Genomic DNA, 22,881 nt, shown 5'->3' with positions numbered 1-22,881 from the left:
CCTTGAGTGCATTATAGTGTGGGGACGGCGTGTGACCGGACCAACCATACAGGCCATCGGGTCTTACCACAAATCAATTTTTTGCTTTATATGGTTGATGTAATTGATATAGATATACGTCTGAGGTGATATTTGTGCTTTATCTTTTTCACATCCGCGCTACTACATTTTTATGCAGACAATGTGTGTGGCGGCTGTATATTTTTTTATTTGAAATAATCATCCCTCGCATCAAGAAATTTGTCTATCGATATATAAAGAAAGAAATTAATTTTAAAATACAATAAGTCGTGATTGCTTAAGTTCATGAATTGCACGTCCTTCTTTCATACGCTTATACTACTCATTTAGACAGATAAAACGAAAACTAAGTGTACTGACATGACATTACAATCAGCATAATGTACCGAGGTTCAGAATTTTTTATTATAGTTATATATAAGGAATTACACCGTGATTTATAATAAATTTTCTATATCCTTGTTCGTACTTTCGTGATGAATCTTTAGTGATTACTATACTTATCCAATAATCGTTGTATAAAATTAATAACCTCGTATTTTTCATAATTTCTGCCACAGTTTACTTTATTATGTGTGACCTCTCTGTGGGTTCATCAGATGTTTCCCCTTGCTTGGTTTCTTATTATTCAGAAAATCTTAATTTCAGATTTAATTTAGTTTTACGTCAACACCACAAGAAGCTACAGTGGGGTGAAAGGTGTCATGCGCAAATAGTAAATATGTGGAAAAATTGTCTTTGAAAACTAGATTTTATTTGCTTTATACAATGAATTTGAAGGTCCTTGAGCTCTTTACTTTTCCTTTAGGTTGTTTTTAATGATCTTGTGGCTAAGAATGCAATTTACTCCTATTTTATATATAAATACACCAATTTTGAGTACTTCCTTTCGAAATTTTTTCAGTATTTCCAACTTTTGGTGCAGATTATCTCACAAAAAGGTTCAAAAGGTCCAAAGAGCGTTGTATATGCTTATCTGTAGTTCATAGTGGAGTAGGGGGAGACTATGTATAAGAGAAGAGATATTGAGGAAGAAAGAAAAACAGTATGACAAATCTTACGGAAAATGTTGACTTGGTTACATTTATATAGTTTTCTTCTGATATTTTCATACAAATGGATCTATCAAGCACTGGATCATTGTGGACATCTTTTCTATCTTTTTTAACCACTGAACAATTCCAAGATGATTTTGCTGGTCCAATGCCATTTCCCATAAAATACTAGTTTTCTTTTTTGACGTCACATGGTCCATGGTTCGATGTCATACTCATTTTTCAATATGAATACTCATTTCCTGAGAATGACTTGTTTTCTTATGCTGGTCATGTAGAAAAAGTTCCTATGTCTTGTGTATACACCGGCCAGACGAATTATTTTTCCTCATGATGCTACAGCTTTATTCACAAGTCTGTTTCCTTATCATATGTATTCATTATCTCAGTTTTCTGTGGCCTCCTTTTGGTGTTCTGTATTTTATTAGGGTACCTGTCAGTATGCCAGTCTATGGAAGAATACAAGTAAAAAAATACAATTGCTTTCCTTGTTGTTTTAGAACCTGTATCTATTGAAGACTTTGATTTTTCAGTTTAGGGAACAGTAGCTCTCAATCTCCGTACATAGTTTACCTTTGTGATAACTACAACTTTTTTGAGTCGGATTTCTGCTTATATATTATCAAATATAGAAAATATTGCTTAAATTTTATTAAGATTTATTACGATATAAAGGTTATTGAAAATAAACGAACAGATAATAAAAAATACAGTTAATTTTGGGTTATCACTTACGTTATTCCACCCCTCACGATGAGACATACTCTTACACCATTACATTCTGCACCAAAAGAGGTATGCAATTCATGAATTTTTATAAGAATAATTGAATCATTTCAGTAGGTGGTAGAAAGGTAAGCTAACGTGAACACCACAAAAAAAAGCTAGTCCGTGGTACTGTATGGTTTTAGATTTTTTTTATTATTTTTTAATGGTCGGCAAAGGCTGATATGTTGGCCTCCACCCACATTGTTTGCACTCTAGGGCTGTTTTGTTCTTTTGGAGGGTTTAATTTTTTCATTATTTTTTATGTGAAGTATTTGACAACATACGTAAAAGGTGGACAAAGCTGATCATGATCAATTTTGAGTTTATTTGGTACTTTATTGGTAATTTTACTTGAGAAGAGCAGCTTGTCCATTATATTTCGAGTTAAATGATCATCGACAATCTGCTAGAATGATTTTTAACAGGAATATAAAGGTTTCTTTTCCAGAAATTCGGCTTGTTTAAAATAGAATATTTTAACTTCAATGTGAGATTTGGCATCGATGTTCCATCAGTAGATGACCAACGTTCGTTCTGAAGCGGAAGTGACGTCACAAATAATTGTCAAACTACATAGGACCACGTGATTAATATGACTGTCAAGTAGAGATTGTAGAATTGATGAAGTGGAGAATTTTATTCTCTTTACATATAAATTGAATATCAGGCATTTGATTTTGGTTTCTTTTAAATTTGTTTTTTTTTTCGTAAATATTGATCTTAGTGAATTTAGATTCAGAGTTTGGTAATTTATATGAAAATACTTTTTCAGTGATATATCGAATGTAGCACTTGTTGAACGAAAATTGAGAAATTTAGAATTTGCTAGGGATCAAAAATTCTATACAAAATATTTTGATTATGATTAGAGAACCACGTACTAATGTCAACGCCTTTTTCTGATCATCAGTAATGAAGATACGACAGTGCTCTTTTTGATTCATTTGACCTCTCCACTTAAAACCACGCTCTGCTCTGCTTAAGGCCTCCAATCATTGATTATTTACTGCTTCGTCCACTTTACCAAAAATTCTTCAATTTGGGTGCTAGTGAACGATATTACAGTCGACAAAAATCTCCTTAATGTCTTCGAAAAGTTTCCAGTCATTGATTATTTACTTCTTCGCCCACCCAATGCTTTATTTTGGCAAACTTCCTCACACTCTGGTTGACAAAAGCCCCCCTAACGCCGTCTTTTGGCTTTCGACAACCCTTCGGTCATTAATTATTTATTTTTTAGCCACTGCCATCCAAAAGTCTTAATTTGCCCGACTCTACGATGCTCACGTGGTCATATACAGTTTTTTAGTGATGAGTGACGTCACTTCCATTCCTGAACGCAATTTTGGTCTGAATACTTGATATATAATAAAACAGCCGAATAAAAATCAATACAAAGTCCTATAAACTCAACAAAGTAATGAAAAAATTAAGGTGGCAGTTAACTTATTACGAGGCGAGTATGTTAGCAATTTTTAATGTCCAAAATATAGGTAGATTATTATAAAAAAAGATATTTCATATCAGGATTACTTATGTTGTGATGTAAAATGTATATAAACATATAATTATTTACGAAGGAAATGTAATTCAATTGTGACTAGTGTATTTTTCGAAAGAGAAGGAATTTTTTTTATCGATTAGAGCAGCGACTGCAGAATCTCGCGCAGCAATGTTAAGTGGTGTTGCTAATTTGTTGTTTTTGTATATAATCTCAATCTGCTAATACAAGGTGAGTCGTAAAGAATGAGTATTATTTTACCCGAAATTGATACAATAATATTAGTTTTTTGTTGAATATCTCAAACTCAAGCCTTAATAAATATTGAGAATAAGATTTCAGTATATTTTATTTTACTCGTAAACATAAATGGAAAATAAAAAAGGACGAAAGTATATTAGAACACATGCTTAATGTGGGGTCACCTCCAATTTCAATATATTTGCTAATCTGAGCAGTTATTTTCTTGCAAATTTCCCCCCTTTTGAACTTCTGCTTTAAGTTTATGTCCCAACCTCATTTTTCTTTTTCTTATTCATTCATATATGTATAGACGGTGTATGCGTATAATTATACGTCGGGCGTTTGACTAGTACTCTCTAGCGTACTTTCAGAGTCTCTTGAGCCCCAGATCACGTCAATAGTGCATTGCTAACTATTTTTAGTTGGTGACGATAAATTTATACAGTCTATAATAGCGTGTTTTGCTTACGTAGCATTGTGTAAGAGATGGCGTAAAGATTTTGGATTCTGGGTGCCGTTATATCTTTTATTGGCACAATTAGGGAGCTTTTATATCTCAACGGCTTCTAGAATATTTCTTGATTTATATAAACGAGATGTCACAATTATACCACACAAATAAAAAGATATCTTCAAATATGGTAGAGTTTCCGAAGATTTCGATTTGATTGGCTATGGTGATTCGATTTTCGACAATATCGAGACATAGAAGGTATAGAGCTGTGTCGTTACAACATAATGTAAATAACATTTATGTTTTTGTTATAAACAAAGACGTAGTCGAAATACAGAGATTAGTGGATACTATAAGTCACATCTTGAATCTTGCAGGCAAACATCAAAGTAAACGTTCTAGCTATAGCTAGACACAAAAGATCACAAAATTTTCAAAATTTCGATTTGGTGTGTCACAATCAAACATTTGCTCTGTCGTGTTTTAAAAAGCTGACAGAAGGATTTTCTTCTGTATTATCATTGTAAGAAGTATTTTCTTTTGAGCATTGTTGATTCGCAGTCGATTCATACCCATACGAATAGACTGCACTTACCAAACAGGTCTGTAATTTGCTTATAAAAGTGCAATATGTGGCCATTTCTGTAGTTTAACTGTAACATCAAAAAAACTATGTGTCGACATAACACAGTGGATATTTTTCACGACTGGATCTTTCGAATTTCTTGTAATCTTTTCATCTTTAGCGAATGGTGAACAGTTCTAAATCCCTTTCTGAAATAAGTTTACCTCATTTATAGTTATTTAGTAACTTCTAGATAAAATTCAGGAGTTTCATTGGATATTTTCTTTAGATTTGTTAAACTCTATTCTGTGCAAGCAACTAAAAAGTTGTAATGAAGTGGGAGGCGGTGTAAAAAATGTTGCATCAAGATAAATTTTTCCTGATGTATTTCCATTTTGATTCTGTAGTGTAAAATATAACTGAAACGTCATCAGTGAATTATGTTTATGTATTAGGTATTAATATTTGTCCTATGAGCAAAAAATTAATATACACGCTTTGAGGTCATCGGTAAAATGTTACACATTCTTTCACCCTGTATAAATAACGTACTTTTTTGATAAATGTAATATTTCTACAGTTGCTGTTTGATCTAAAATTACTTTAGTGCAGTATGGTTGTACATACTTTTTCTCACCTAAAACAGATTTTTTTGCACTCATTTATAATATTGTCAAATACTTTTATATAATTTTTGTCTTTGTATTCGGCATTCATTTTAAATTAAATATATTCTCTTATCAATTTCACTTCTTTTTGTTTTCTTTTTCTTTTTTTTTTTAATATAATTTAATATTTAAAGACGGGGATCACTGGGAATTGTTTACTATGTAAATATACTTAGGATTTATTTTGTAAATATAATGTGAACTTTTTAGTGTTCGCGAGAATAAACTTATATCTTGCCTCTAGAGTAGGTTTTTAGAGTTTTCCAGGCTAAATATTATTAGGAATTACTATTTGTATATTTATTTAAAGATAATGCGAATGATTTCTTTCAACAAAAGTAAAATGTAAGCATTAACACTGAACGATGTCGAGAATGAGATTTATTAAATTTAATATATAATGCAAAACCTTGTTTTTGTGGTAAGACCTTTTAACGAATAAGAATTGTCCGCACTCAAGGTATCAGAAAGCGATAACGAGAAGTGTTTACTGAGCAAAAAGTTTTATAGGTGGGACGGCGAACCGACAGGCCAAAAAGAAAGCGAATAAAAAATCACCTAATCCTTCTCTAGGAAGTTCCACCACCACCACCACTACGGTATGTATGAAACTTTATTTTTTTTTTATATATAAGAGATAAGTCTCTTATATAAAATCTTTGAAACGTATTTATTAGGTTATGTTAATTTAGTTGAAACGATTAGAGAGATGTCAGTAGTCGTTATTTTTTGGGAAAGCGACAATACTATTATTCCAGTATTTAAGTGTGAAATACAACTTCACTAGTGACCAAAATTCTGGAAACTTTACAAAAAATTTAGTTTTGTTATCAGCATTCCTTTTTTTTCACAAGACTTCACGGCTCCACACAGGGGGGGGGGGCAACGTTGGCCCCATGGACGTATAAACATAGATGGACCCAGCAATAAGATACCTTAAACACAGACTGTTTTAAAGCTTCGATATTCCTGGACAAGAGGGTAAAGGGGAGTAAAACGGGTATCGATAGACTGTGATACTTCCTCAATAAGCATAAGCGTGCTTGAATTTTTACTCGCGGGGATAATTATTCAGAAGTTAATAATTGGAAGTAGTAATAATGTATAAAAACACGTTTTTATAGAAAAAATAAAATACAATTTTATTTGCTTTAAAATTAATAGAATAAAATATAGTTGAGCTCAAGTTAATTTTTTAATAGGTATCAAATAATCCTACGATAAAAAAAAACAATTAAAAAATATACATTTGTCAAATTTAAGTACATACCTATATTTATTGATAATGTGTTAAAACATATTTTTTCAAATTGTGACAAATTTGTTTTAATACAATATCAATAGATTCCACGTAGTAAGGGTTTCTGCTACAAAATTATTTATTGATCATTCCAAAGCTCTTGCTGGCATTTGACATAAAATTATTAGCAAATATACCTACTTATTAAAAAGTAGACGTGAAAATGTATAAATTATTGGAAAGCTATTTACCGAACAGAAATATTAAAGTAAAAATGGTAAATAGACATAATAGAAGACGTTGGTATAGAAATAAATTTTTATTGATTGCGAAATAAAGCAGTCTTAGTAAGAACGCTTCTTATGCGCACGGTGTTAGCATCTAAAGTAGTCCTCGTTTCATGATGAATTCCAATTTTAAAATATTTCTCAAGAACCAATTTTAAAAGTTGCATAGAGTGACCATCGATTGCATCTTCATCATACATATGGTCACCAAAATGCTCATAGATTGATTTTGGGACATTTTGTATGGTTTTATTAATCAAAATATTCATAAGGTTTTTAACTAGTCTGTTGTAGATATTTATAGTTTTATTAAAAAATCTGAAATATTTTTCAGCTTCCTTACAAGTTTAAATAACCAAAAAGGATGCTTTTGAAAGGTTTTTTTATACTGTTTTCTCTGTTGAAGTTTAGAGTAAGTTTCATCATTAATCAATATTATTTGGAAACCTACATAGAAAAATAAATGAGTTTTATTCATTTCACTAATTTATTGTTAATTCATGAGAAATGTTAAATTAAAAAGCTACTAAACAGATCTTTTTAATCAGATGATGTCTACTTACAATTTAAAAATGTCTATACTAATTTCATAAACTAATATCTTGTTCAATACATTAATTAATATGAATAAACCCAATGGTACGCCTATGAAAGACATATTTTAAAATGTAAACACACAGGCTTCCTCAGTTCCTCATCTTAAATAATGTAAACAAACAGTACTTACAAATTAAATGAGACATTGGGATGTAAATATTTCGTTTTTTTTTGCAAATGCAAAACTGTATCACTTAAAATACAGCCAAAATATCGAAAAACAACTTTTCCTCATCTTGGGTAAAAAGTAAACAAAACATGGACATGACATGGAACAGCATTTGAAGTTTGACGTAGAGCCATAAGACAGAGAAATTTAAACACCGTTGCCATTAATAAATAGGTTTCAGTGCTTCTACATATAAAATAATTGGTTGATATCTGTTATCCGCTATTATTAAATGATATGCACACTATGTGCACATTTGATGTTTTAATTACAATTAAATATATTAATATAAGTAATAAATTATTATTTTGGTTTGATAGCACCTGTAGAGTATAAAATAAATATAGTAATATTTTCAGCGATACGTGAATAAGATATTGTAATAAAAAAATGTGACAACATTTGAAGGTGCTGAGAATGTGACCTAGTCAAATAATTTTGGCTTCACATTTTTATGTAAATAACTGAGTCCATCTGTGTTTATACGTCCATGGTTGGCCCCAACAGCGTTCGTCCAATGTGAGTACCGATAAAACTGTGTTGGGTCCAATGTTGGCGCCAACGTTTTTGACATGCTCCATCGTTGGGAGTTTTCCGTGGGTTGTCGGTTTTTGCGTACACATCAAAGGGATTGGCGCCAATACTGGTGTTGCCGTTGATGTCGACCACACATTGGCGCTACAGCAGTGTTCTAATCGGCGTAGAATTATGCAATTTGCGCATAATTTAGTTGTTGTTGAGTAATTTTTGCATTCTGCATAAAATTACCTAATTTTGCTTAATCTAGCAAAACAAAAGAAAATAAACCAATGACAAGCCACAGTTTATAAAAAGAGTCCGCGTCTTCTTTTACAACATGTAAAAATCGATCTTCGGTCACCTGAGCAACCTCCATTGAGTTGTTTAGGATTAGCACTCCGATACACGACGCGACGGTGGTCTATTAGAACGGGGTTTATGCTTCTTACATAAATAAATTATATATATATATATATATATATATATATATATATATATATATATATATATATATATATATATATACATCTGGTTTTTTCAGTACCTTTCAGGCACGAAAGAAAAATGTACTTATCTAAATATTTTACAAAAATATATTCTTTTAATTTTTACATATAGATCATTTTGTCCTAATAGACCGCCGTCGTGTGGTCACGTTACTTTTAAAACATGTACTTCCATGTATCGGCTGTGGTGATACATGGAAGCTTTGATGCAGAATATAGCCAAAATAGAAGGTTAAGAAATTTGGAAATTTAGTTAATAAAAGAGTAAATGGGATTTAGTGCCTCGACGTCAGGTTTACACTCATATATTCAGTCTGCAGTTGCCAAATACGGCATCTCTAAAGATCTAGTAGCTGGAGACAAAATGACATAAAATTCGCCTTTTTTGTAGCAAAATATAATCATATACACTCATTATCACGCTGTAGCCGCTGCAATTTCCATGTTGGACATGTTGACGTCAGGTCTAGAGGGAACAGACTGATTAACTAAATAACTCTTAATTAATTAACCATTTAAATTTTTATCATTAATAGCGACAAACTATATGCTTTTAAATATTTTCGGTCTTAAAACTACGTTTTAGATCACTTAAAATTAATTTGTACATTGAAAGCGAACGTTCTACATCGACAAAAATGTAATTGGAGCATATTTCAAGGCATAAAATAAATCTGGCGTGTAAATGTGTAATTCCCAAATTAGGCGAGTTATGAAGGTCCAAGTGCACTCAAAGTGGTTATAAAACAATAGATAAAAAAGTCTTGTTTCTCCCACTTTTTTTATATTTATTGCTATTTTCCAGATGAAGTAATAAATTTAAATATTTTTAGCCAGTCGTATCTTATAGAAAATTCAATTATTGCTATTTTATTTCATTGCAACTTTGCTCCAAAATGAATCGTTTTAAAGTTTGAAGCAATGACAGTAAAAAAAAAACAATGATTTTAGTAATTTTTAAATATTTTAATTTTTTTATTAATATTCCCGACCTATTTGAGAGGGAGGATACGTCAATTATTATTATTGAAGTTATCACACAACTTTTACTGCAAAAATCCGAATGCCACCTCTTACATTCACCTCAAAACAGATTCGCCGTGGTTTAATATGGATAATTTGATTAAATCATATAAATAATTCATCAGTAAATACTCTGCTTGAATCCCATTCTATTAATATTTCTATTACAGTTATATCCTTTTTGTAAATACATGCAGTTTGAGCTTGTTACTGTTAATCTGCGAGATTTATTTCGAAAAGAAAAAAAATATTTCTATGAGGCAACTGCAGTAGTCATCAAATTACGACCATGTCCTCTATATATAGAAGTTTGGTTATATACCTTTCCAGTATGCTAAAATAACTTATCAATCGCAAACTTTACTTAGGTGTATTAGGTAAACTATACATTTACATCTAGCCCGATCAAAAAACACTATGACCCCAAAAAAAAATTAAATCAAGGATAAAATTTTTGGAATAGGTAAATGAAAGTGTATATTTTTGTAGCTTTAGTAGTTTCTGAGATATAGCGCTTTATGTAACTGCTTATTTGGGTTACCTATTGGATGCGCGCGCATATAAAAATGACACATTTTTGAATTCACTAATTTTTTAATCAATAATTTTGGACAATTACCAAACATAAAAATTTACGAAGAAGACATAAAATGTATAAAAAAACCTCAATTTAATATGAATATGAATGAATTTGTATAATAAATTAGAAATTATTTAATTTAGAAAAGTATGTTTAAAGATACAATTTATACAATCATTTAAATTAAAATTCCTTTTGGATTTACATTCTAGAATGGTTATACAATAGTTATATTTAAAATTTTATCATATTATTTATAAGGGTAACAATTTGTGTTGGGTTAAAAGAGAGCAATATTTTTGATTTTATTTTTAATAGCATGTTTCGAAATTTAATCAAAAATATCTTTGTTGAAAGTAAATAAAAAGAAATGAAAATGTTATGGTAAGTATGTAAAAATGTGCTTTTTATAAATCAGTTTTTATATTTTTTGTAACTACACTGCGCGCCAAAATTAATGCCTAATTTTAAAATTATAATTTCAGTCGTAATGAAAAAAAATTGTTTTTGAATCGCGGAATTAAAAATTTTAAAAGTTAAAGAAAATTAAACTAGTGGTGATCATTGTCTCCTGGCATTTATTACTGTTTGACAACACTGAGAATTATCGTTCTTATTTCATCTTGATCAATTTGATCCCAAATTTCAACTAATCGCAAAAACAGTTGATCTAATCTGTTTGGTACGTTAAATAGTTGCTGTAGTCGTCTTCCTATGACGTCTCAAACATGTTTTATTGGTTTGAAGTCAGGACTTCTCGCAGGCCAAACTATGGCAGGAATCCCAAACTCCTCACGATATTGCTGCACAATTCTTGCAATGTGTGGCCTGGTATGCTTTTCAAAAATGTCTGCAACGTAAGCGTAACACCCCTAAGCGTACGTACCTGTGTGACGTAAGCCGCCCGTGATCTATTCTAACTCCGTACGAGCGTCCAAATTAATTCTACCTTACACCATTACCGAGCCTCCACCTGTCATCAGAAATAAGAGTATCTGGATTCATCTGTGAACAATATTCTTCCCCAATCGTCAATATTCCAAACATCATGTTCAGGAGCAAAATGCAATCTTTGCCTTCTATGATGGATCATTTTAAATGCAAAAAAAAAACACGTAATAAACTTGAAAAACCACTTGTAGATTAAGCACAATGTATTCCAACTCAACTAAATTCGAATTAAAATGAAGCACAACTATCATGTTTTTAATTTGCCTGCAAAAAATGATACAAATATCAGCGTTTTTTACCGTTCTTTTGATAAATTTTATAATATACCAGAGGTAACAGTAATATATTATATATTATCACAAAAATCAAAACATTAAAATTATTTGATTTACCAAAATTTTTAAAAGTATGCGTTAATTTTGGCGCACAGTTATTTTTTAATTAAAGTTCAATTATTATAAATAAGTTCAAAAACTGGTCATGTTTTAATAAAAATAAAGGTATTTTTTCCAAACTAATTTTTTGAAATGAAAATTGGAGAGCATATTAAAGAAGACTTTACTTATATAATAACACAACTGTTAGAAACTGTCAGTGTGGCTCTTGCGCTTTCTAAGCGGCACACAAACAGAGCCCATGCTGTCATATTCTTGTTGCAATACAAAGTTTTGGGATTTTTTATATTTTTAATATTTTATATTATGTCTTTTAGAAGAAAATTCTGTAAAATGAGTGTTGAAAAGGTTAAGCAGTTGACAATATTTCTTGTTTTATATATGGGAAAATATTTAGAATGTGACAGTGAAGATAAAGTTGTATTTGTTAAACGTGGGAAAAATATTTTACTATGCAAGAATTTATGGAATGAATACACTCGTCGCAAAAAAATTAAACTAAAAATTATTCAACAAAAATGAAAAATACATATCTATGAAATAAAGAATTTCAAGGACAAATTGAATATTTTCGTATTTGGTATTAGCACATCTGGCTCTAATGACGCCCCTCAGTCTCTGTTGAAGGCTTCAAAGACCTTATGTTCTCCAAATCCAAATTTTCTAATTTTTCCGTTAAAAGATATGGGCTCTTATGCATCTTTCTAGGTAGTCTTAAACTTGCTCAATTGGGTTTAGGTTTGGGCTGACTGCTGGCCAATCGAGAACTTGAAACCAACTTCTTGAAGATATTGCATTGTTATTCTAGCAACGTGCGGGCGAGCGTTGTCTTGCATAAATACGAAATTATCTCCAATAATTGGGAACAAAAGACACGATATTTTCTTCAAGAACCTCTCTTATATACCACACCGATCAGCTATCAAGGACTCCCAAGGAAACACTGTTAATTCTGTGACCTGCAAAGCAGATGCCTTCCCATATCATAATCGAGCCACCTCCAAAATTTCTGGCTGTTCTTATGTTTTTTTTTGAACCTATTCTCTATCCTTCCATTGTTGGATATAGGTCTCCCCCAGTTCTCTCCATATTTCCCTATCTTGAGCTGTTCTCTGCCATGTGGGACCTCCTTGTTTCCTGATGTAATCTTTCCACCACATCTGTGGTCTGCCTCTTGATCTCTTTGCATTGTATGGACACCACTTTCCGATGGCATTGTTCCATCGTCCGTCTTGGAGACGTTCATTGTGTCCAGCCCATTTCCATTTCAGTTTTTCTGCTTGTTCTATCGCGTCTACTGTCTTTGTTCTGGTTCTGATCCACTGGTTACGTTTTCTATCTTTAAGTGATATACCCAACATTTGTCTCTCCATCGCTCTTTGTGCTTTCCTTATCCTATCCAAATTGGCCTGTGTAAATGTCCATGTCTGTGCTCCGTAGGTGAGCACCGGTATTATACAGGAGTTATATACCTTGCTTCGTAAGTATAGAGGGATTGTTTGATTTTTTAGAACGTAAGAAAGTTTGCCGAACGCTGCCCATCCCATTCTTACTCGTCTCGATATTTATTCTTATGTTACACTGAGTTCTTATGTTACACTGAGCAAGTCGCTCACCGGCGCGTCTGTAAACTGGAATACGTCTGTCGAATCCACAAAGTGCAAATCTTATGCACATCGGAAAAAAGAATATTAGCCCAGTCGTTAATATCCTTATCGACGTGTTCTCGTGCGAACCTTAAACGAGCCATACGGTGTGCCCTCGTTAACAGTGGAGCAGTAGCAGACATTCTGGCTCTGATTCCAAATTCCCTTAATCTGTTTCTATCTGAATTGAGACTTATTCGAACATTACGGACTGAACATATCATTTCGCAGTTGTAACATGACGTGTACGCAAAGTCTGCAGACGTAAATAACGGTCATGTGCACCTGCGTCATCCTGAAATTGGTCTTTTTGTGTAACCTTCATTGTCTCTGTACTTTCTTAAAGCTCTTGAAACGCTGGATTGGTTGATTCCCATAACATCACAGCAACATTGCTGCGATCGTCGTCTCCAATTAAAGCTACGATTTGGGCTGCTTGTTCTGACCTGAAATTACTAATTTTTTGTAAGAATGCACCTCCTCGTTAAAAAATCAAGCAGACATAGTATACAGATCAAATTCTCCAACACAAATGTCCAAAATAAATATTTTCTCTCTAATTAACGTTTTGTTTACTTTCTTTTTCGGCAAAAACACGTTTCAACCCTGAAATTTTATGGGTTCTAGACACCTAAAGGAGACCATAGACGAGTATTATAACATTCTGTTAAAAAATGAAAATTACTTTTATGTTTTGTGATTAGTGTAGGTGAGTCAATTATTATTACAGTAATTATGTGAATTTTAAATGCTTTTATCATGAATTCTAATATTGACGTTGTTTTCACAGGTGTTCCATTTACGACTGAGAAATATATCTATTCCTCCATTATTTATAATTCAATGTTTTTGTCTATTTTTACCAATAGTAATAATTAATAATTCACATAACGTTTGAGGTTTTTTTTGTTATATTGACTTAATAATTCAATAATTAAAGAATATTATTTTTGGTGGGCGAGCGCAACTTTGGAGTTAAAAAAGTTTCCAAAAAAGGGTTATATCTCAGAAACTACTGAAGCTATAAAAAACTTTTTTAGCCAAATTTTTAAGGTAAAGTCACAATAGTTTTCATAGATAATAGGTTTCTAAAAAATTTTTATTATTATACGAAATACAACCCAATATATGAAAAGTCAATCCTTTTTGCAAAATTGTAAACTTTTTTTTATTTAATAATTACACTTTCTGCTTATTCCCAAATTTTCATCTTTGATTTTTGTTTTTTGGTTTTAGCAAAAATTTGTATATGATATGAAAGCTTAAATATATTATCGATATTATAGTTATTTATAAATATAAATGTTGATTATTGTTTCCTGCAGACTATAAAAGTACCGCCGCCTCAAACAACGGCAACACCTGCACCACCGTCACAAGCCGCACCAGCTATCACAACAGCAGCAACTGCTAATTTAACAACAACTGTCAGCGTACCACCACTTACTACTACAACGACAACGATAGCTGCACCAATTCAACCGGCGGCAGTTCCAAACGTCGCAGTTCCCGCGCAAACGACGCCAGTCGCACCCGCCTTTACGCCGAGCGTAACCGTCAAACCATCACTCCAAGCCGCTCCTATCGCTCCAACGGTGCCGCCTCTAATTAAGTCGATCGAGAAACTGCCTGTTACAACTCACTTACCTCCTACCGTTCCTACGATAACGCCTCCAACTGTACCTCAAGCTCCTAAGTCGGTAGCGTTACCGACTCCTTCGCCTGATAAACCTAAACCTAACATTATTTCTCCCATTGGTACTTTTACCGACCCTATCGAACAATCATTGGCTAGTCTTGAACACGATATTAAGCAGAACGACCCTATGGACGTTATAACGGCGTCTACTATGATGCAAATGCCTACTACGTTGAGTAATCCTGTCGTGTCACATCCACATCCTAGCTTAAACTTAAATCCAACCATTAACCATCCTATTTTACAGCCTAGCACACTTAGTATGGACTTGAAAGCGCCTATTATGGGAACTATGGCGCCGAGCAATACCATGTTGCATCACGGATTGCAACAAGCGATGGAAACGGATATCACGATACCTCCACCACCCACCAATATGTTACATGGGCAGAACAATGGTTTTGGCATGAAACACAATTTTGATCTGACTACAAATAACAACGGTCTTTCGTCGATGGGACTACCGATGGAAATGTCGATATCGTCAATGTTCGATCCGATTCCGCAAAATATTAACAATCCCATGATGAAGAACGATTCCCAACTTAAGATGGACGATCGCATGGATACCTTAGGCGGACTTTTGAACGATAAAAAGTCTAATCCTCTCATACAAAAGCCGATGTCGCAATCGTTTGGCTTCAAGAACGACAAACCAGATCACAATGTCAAAAACGCTAGTTCCTGGTCGAGCTTGGCCAAAGGAAAATCACCACAAAACAATATTCCGGGCGGCAGCAGTAAGCAGCAAGTTATGGATAGTTTTAAAGCATTCCAAAATAAAGCTAAAGAAAAGGCCGATCGCGAGAAACAAAGGCTGGAGAACTTAGAAATGAAGCGGCAACAGAGGGAACAAGCGGAAAGGGAGAGGTTACGAGCCGAAAACGAAAGGCGAAGAGAACGAGAAGAAGAAGATGCGCTGGAGAAAGCAAGGTAAGACATTTTGTAGTATATAAATTTATTTTTTGCAAAATCTAGCAAAGAAAAGATATTGTATTTTTTTCCAACGCCAGCATTGTATACATCTGTTCATTCTTCCTCATTCAGCTTCTTAAAGAGATGAATCCTATTATTTTACATAATCTACTTGTACTCGAACTTTTCATATTGCTTAGTGGGTTCCATTATCTTTTGAAGGTCTTTCACTGCTTGGTTTGGTCTTAGCACATATTTCTTTGCAGTTGTACATGGCTTTTAGGGATACTGCAACGGGAATAAAACTCTAGGTTCGATTCCTTTACACTATTTTTTTACTATCTGTACAATTGTTTTTGCGTTTTAAAAACACAGCTAGATCAACTCCATAACAATAACCGGTTTTTATATAGCTATTGAGTAATATTCTAGGTGATAATTCAGGTAACCAATGGAAAAATCCAGAAGTGTCATTGAGGTGATTTTCATAGGTGACTCATTGTGAATCTTTTGCTGTCTCACAATAAAATTTTTGCTGATCCGATCAAGGAAGGGGCCTAGTTCATCAAAACTAGACCAAATTGACAATGCACAGTTAAGCCTTAGTGTTTTATTCAAATTTAAGATAGGTGGAAGTATTCCACTTAAAAAAATATCGTTTGTTCCCACTTTATGAAATACCCTGTATATTTAAGTCTAACCATACTAGTTTTCCTTGTTTCTTTTATTTGACGACCTATTTGACATTATAGGAAAGCTGTAGCGGAGCAGCAACAGCCCATAGCAAGCCAAAGGGTAGAAGAGCTGAGGTCGTCGCCTGGTGAGGGAAGTACGTCGCCAGGTTCCTTAAGTTCTGGTTCCGAAAGGATATCGGAGAGAGAAAGGCAGAGGTTACAGGAACAGGAACGGAGAAGAAGAGAAGTGGTAAGTAATAGATATTAGAGATCGAGTTTATTTCAGACTATTGTAAGAGTATTTAAAATCAAAATTTCATCAAAATCAAAACATTTTAAAGCGATGTCTTTGTGAACCTGAGTGCATATCTTAAAAGCATGTGGACCTTATCGTTTAGTTTACTTACTATGAATTGTTAGATAGCAGCCTTAGAATCTAGTCTCAGCGTAAAATCAAACTATTAAACATTATTCAAGAGCAGGAAAACTCCCTAAGTTTTCAAACAAATTTTTTGGCAACTACTGTTGAGGTAATGGATTTTGACCAGAGCTACGACCTTGTAATTGTTTGCGCAGACTGCAACTGGCGCCGATTCTCACAAACAAGTGAAAGCTAGGTGAAAAAATCAGGCCCACTCGATGATTCTCTATAGCCCAAGCAAAGTAGGTTAACTTGTTAAACTGTTTGTTCGGGCTGTTAGGCCGTTGTCTTCTGAGATTATTTCTCGACGTTTCGCTAACACTAGGAGTTGGCATCCTCTGGAGATGTTACTGCTACGCTTGTAACCTGAAAATGACGCTGCGTTGTACGTTGTACTACGTAGGCAATATTTATATTTCCCACTCGCCTCCCCTCCAATGGTTTCGGCTTGAGGGGGCGTGTCGTTGTTTGTAATAGCTTTTCTTTCTTCGTGTTTGGCGGGAAGGGTGTTTGTGGATTTTAATATTCATCATTCACTTTCATTGTCACTGCCAGTATCTCTTATATTCATTATTAAATTTGCCACATTATTCATAACATATTTTCTATCTGTATAAGCATTTTCAACTTTTGTGACTTTAGCGCAAATATTTTTCAATGCTAAAAGTGACTTTACAAGAAATTTTTCTACACAAGTAATTTAAAAGTTACATTGCTGGCAACGACTTCATTCTTCACCAATGTCGAAGCATTATAATCTGCACCATTTTCTTGGGCCCATGTAATGAAGGTATTGAAACAATTTAATGCTGTATATGTTTTTACTTTTACAGTGTTAGTAGTTGATGGCTTCAATATTTCTACTAAGCTTTCTTCTTCCTGTACTGCTTCACATATTTCATCTGTCATAATTTGCTCTGTTTCTTTGGTCTCCTTAAACCAAGAATTTAAATCTTCACTTGTCTCGAATCCGCTTTCTGTTAAATTTAAAACCAATCAATAATAAGTAGATGATCTTCAGGATCACATTGTAGACCATATCTTTTTCCATGATGAAAATAACACTTTTTTCTTTATGAGATAGCTCCATATATGAAAGTTATTGTTCTAAAACAAAAACTTTTTTACCCTATTGCAATATGTTTCATATAATTTAATTTTAAAATATTTATTTAAAAAGAAAAAATTTAATTTGATGGTAAATTTGATTAACTGAAATTAAACAATACGCCATATTTTTAGGTAATGCTGTGAAATTGTTGTTATACTGTTTTTTTTTTGTTTCAGATGGCCAATAAGATAGATATGAACATGCAGAGTGATCTAATGGCTGCTTTCGAAGGTTCGTTATGAACGGTGATAGTCGTGTGCGTTTGACTGAATATTAAAGATAATAGTAAAAGAGACTCCACGAGCCAATTTTTTGTGTATTTATGTATTTATATGACAATTTTAATAGGTGTTAAATAAAATGTTAGACGCTCAAAAATTTTTGAAAAATGCTTCCATTATGATGAGTTTCGCTTCGGATATATACCTCTGATTTCTTTGAGTTGATCATTTTTTGTGTTCGTGGCTTGACTCTCGATTTTAAATATTTTTTTATATATAATATATAAGTTGGACATTTTCAACATGGTTTGTATATATAACACTATAAATTGATTATAAAGTTGTACATAATGATGTTGGGTTGATTATTGTGTTAGTTTTTACTTTATTTTCTATTCCTCCTTGTCATTGTTTTATTTTAAAGCATCTTTTGACTTTAACGGCTACAGGACGGTCCAAATATGCGGCCCAATCCACTTGCAGATCATTTCAATTATAATATTAATATTATTTTAAAATATTTGTACAAAACTAAGATGAATGTGTTAAATTCAAGTGATCAGCATTGGATTGTATACCTGTGCACACCTTTAAATTGTTGGCGTCAATGTTAGGACGACTCTTTCAAATAACCTTGTCCTACACATTGATCTACAGTGGGTATTTAAATTATTAAAGCCATACGGAGAGTATTTTTTATCTTAAAAGGATTTGTAAATGAATGCCAAGGTATATTAATTTATGTTCGTTCATATTTTGTTTCATAATCACACTTTATGAAGTTTAAAACGAGTAAAGAAATTGGGCTTTAACATGAAAATATTTAAAATTGTACCTTATTTATAATATTTGATAATATCACCCATTTCTTCTTACTTTATCTGTAAGCTCGACATTAATGAATTGGATATTTCTTTTTTTCATCAACTTCCAAAGATTTGAAGACTTTTACTAGCTAATTTACAGACCAGTCGAATATTTTTCCATATAGATAAGGTATATAAACATACTAGACATTGAAAATGAACATAAAAACGCCGCGTTATTTGTAAATTCGGCATGATATACACATGCTGCGCCTCTAATCGTTTCGCTGGTCTGAGGAATACACTAACTTAAAAATACGTCATTTTGCACACTTCAACGACGTTTGAGTGTCTGGTACGTCCAAAAATAATGCCAGCTTATTCATTTATTTATTTCATAAAGTGTAATTACCTACTTATTCGTAAACTAAGTATTAGTTACGTTTTGGCTCAATTGCAAATAATTTTCGATCAAGAAATCCAATTTTACTATGTGGCTCTAATAATTAGGGCATGCACTGTATACCTTTAACGATTGGTTAAAATGCGATACTCATAGTATTTAGTTTAGTAGATGATTACAGGTTGTATACTTGTTTATTTTTTTTTTTTCGTAAAAAAATCTTAAAAATGATTAATGTTCACATAAGAGTGTACTTTTAAAAGAATTTGTCACGAATGTAACGATGTTCGATAGTTTAAGGGATGCAATTAAACAATATATCATTAATTTAATTACAAATACCTATCCGATTTGGTTTTCCTCAATTCGGAGCCATCTGCCAGAACTTACATCTCACTACGGTTCTGAAAATGCATTTTTTGCTCTTATTTATGATATAAATTAGTCTGCTTGACAATAATTTAATACAAATTGTTTTTATGATAATTTTATTGGATTATTTTTAAAAGTTTGACAACTGACGTAACTGCATACACGAATTGACAAATGAACTACTTTAATTGACAAAGAAACTACTTGAGGTGATAAATGAACTACTTGAATTGATCAATCACCTATTTGATGGTATAGTGGTCTTGATAAATGGCATATTTATTAGAAATGTCATTAATATCATTAAAATTTGCCACTAAAAGCATGAGAATTAGAATAAACTAAGAACTCTACACTAATTCTTCCATAATTTGAGCTTGAGTGTCCAAAATTTTGACGCCTTCACTATATTTGATCACCACCTATACATTAGTGGGGGGATTGTACACAGATTGAAATTCTTATTTATCTATAGTTTTTTATCAAATTACGTGAAGATTATTTATAAAAATATCAAATTTCTATAGATAATTGGTAATTTTAGTGCTTTTTTAAAAAATTATATTTTTATATTTTCTCTAAAAAATGCATTTTTGGTTACCCGAAAATTTTGGTAAAATCTACCCAAAGGTTACGTGTAAAAAGCAAACACTTCTCGTTTTCTATATTTATATCTAATTAAAATTTCCGACCTATTCAGTAGATGTGAGCCAAAATTATAAGTTTTGCAGTTAGAAAATCGTTAAAAAAATGTTTTAGTAATCACATAAGGTCTATTTTTTTTTTCAAAAACATTAAAAAAAGTTTAAAAGACAAAAAGATTAAATGGAGCTAGCATTATTTGAGATTCAAGTTTATTCACTTATTATTTGGTTAATATAGATGTGTACACTTTTGTAATTTAATATTTTTGCAAGTTGAAACAAGTGATTAGTTGGCAAATCGAGATTTTTTGGATCTAGCAGAAACTTTTAAATTGTATTTTTCATCCAATGTTTTAAAAAGTAGGTAGCTAATCAGCGTAAACCTCTAAAGAATGTGTAGACAGGAGGGAGCTGTGCAAAGAACTTATTACCATGCCCTCGTATGTGATTATACAAGGACACGAGAAATCTTTTATTCAAAATTAACAACGCATGATTTGAAATGAATTAAAGTCGGAAGGAGCCAAATCTGCCAAATACTGAGGATATTATCATTATTTGTACTTCCAATTTCCATTTCTCAATCGTTTTGGGGGAAGCTTGATTGTAGGTTAAAGATGTCGTCTTTTGCTTCTTGTCCCTCTTGCTATACTTTTTAAACCAGTGGATATAGTATTATTTAAAAGATAAGCTTAAGTTAGATTTGAAGAACTCTGCCTTTGTACATTTTTCGTAAACATTAATAGCAATAATTTTTCTGTTCTCAGACACGCACGCGTTGTTTCGTCGCAGTTGTGTATATTTTCGTGACCGTCGGACTCTTATTTTAGGCTAATTACCATCCTCAATGAGCTCCGCGGACGAGAAATATTAGCGAGTGTTGAAATTACCAAAATGGTTTAAACGTAGACTATCACTGAAGCTATTATTTTAATAAATACGTACAATGGACCAGTCTTCATTAGTAATTGCTTGTTTTGGTGTCACTATTGTTGAAATGACTTTGTTTTAGTAGTTTAAATCAAAAGAATCCGTTTCAAACATGTTTTAAAATTAAACCAAACTTGTTTTACCGTTTGTTAATCTGTGATGTTGCTTTGGAACAGATGCTGTAAAGTAATCGATAGAAAATCGGTTGTGAGCCAGTACTGAAATGCTAGGAATCGGATCATCGAAAAGAATCTTTCATCGTGGCGGGTTTATAACATTCTAAAATAAACCATCGCGAGGTCGTAATTCAATAAATCATGACTTAGATTTTTCCTCAGTCTTAACAACTTAAATTTTTGTACAAAACAACGCAAATGAAGACTTCTTCCCATTATTAAAAAAAATCTGCCGCTATTAACCGTTTGGTATAAATTATTGACTCCTAATGACAGAAATATTATCTGAGAACAGAGTCGTTCTAGGAATTATGATAATGGTTCTCTTTGTTGTGTTTTTTTATTTTATTTTTGCTTTTTCTTTAAGAAAATATGATGTAAAAATATCTGTAACATAATATCCTGATTAGTGTGTAGAAAAGTGGTTCACATTACCAAAACGAAAATGTTTCCCCATTCGTTGTGTAAGTTTATTACAGTTTTTATGGCGTAACAGTTCTTTAAATATAAATGTCCGATCAATTATAAGGTAAACTTAGATTATTGTTTGATATATATTTTGTTGGTAACTGTACGGTCGCGAAAAAATGCCTTAGATAATTATCAATCGAGTAACGTCATCTGTAAAATGCTTTTGTTTTATTTCCACCAATGACGTATAATAAATAGACCCAGCAGTCGCCTTACTAGAAAACATTACTAAACTATTAGTAAATGACTCTCAAAAATTTAAAATAAAATATGCAAACACACAAATGATGACAAACACAATGTCAGCTTCGTAAAAGTCGTGAACATCTCGTGCAACTTCGTATCAAAACAGTAAACATTAACAAAGGCAATCATGTTTGTGACACATTATACACCAGTGGATGAGTCTATATATATTATACGTCATTGTTTCCCACATTTTACAGCTGCTTGAATTTTGTTATAGATAAATAAATTTTTGAAAATAATGACACGTTTAGACAAATAATTAAAATCAATCATGTTTTTGATGCAACCTCTTACAGCCAATCTTTTAATTTTATATATCTCTGTTGAAAAGGAAAGTTGCCAAAATAAAATATATTCATCCATTTTGTATTATTTTCAAAGTGATTTTTATAATGACCATATTTGGGGTGCTGTTACGGAGCCCGTTTAAAACGATTTCTACCATTTTTTATAAACTTGATGATTATGATTTATTACCACATTAATTTATGTAATAATTGTAAAATAATTTATAACATATGTATGGCTGTTATCTATTTTTTCATTATTTTGAATTAAAAGTCATGAATAGTGATGTTAGAATAAACATTTAAGAACTAAA

At 32.2% G+C, this 22,881-nt stretch overlaps 1 protein-coding gene across 6 annotated transcripts in view; it reads left to right on the top strand.

The window, feature by feature from the left end:
* The window catches only part of LOC140440313 (bromodomain-containing protein 3-like), a 90,300-nt gene extending 67,419 nt beyond the window's left edge, over window positions 1-22,881 (top strand). For all 6 annotated transcript variants that reach the window (XM_072530741.1, XM_072530740.1, XM_072530743.1 and 3 more), the window contains exons 15-18: window positions 5,786-5,874; window positions 14,514-15,820; window positions 16,555-16,726; window positions 18,185-22,881. In XM_072530741.1, coding sequence (XP_072386842.1) covers window positions 5,786-5,874; window positions 14,514-15,820; window positions 16,555-16,726; window positions 18,185-18,250 — 1,634 coding nt within the window. In that variant the 3' untranslated portion in view covers window positions 18,251-22,881. The remainder of the gene's footprint in view (window positions 1-5,785; window positions 5,875-14,513; window positions 15,821-16,554; window positions 16,727-18,184) is intronic.

Source organism: Diabrotica undecimpunctata, chromosome 4, assembly GCF_040954645.1.
Source record: "Diabrotica undecimpunctata isolate CICGRU chromosome 4, icDiaUnde3, whole genome shotgun sequence".
Taxonomy (NCBI): domain Eukaryota; kingdom Metazoa; phylum Arthropoda; class Insecta; order Coleoptera; family Chrysomelidae; genus Diabrotica; species Diabrotica undecimpunctata.
Note: the sequence above shows the minus strand (reverse complement) of the source record. Positions and strands in the feature narration are given on the sequence as shown.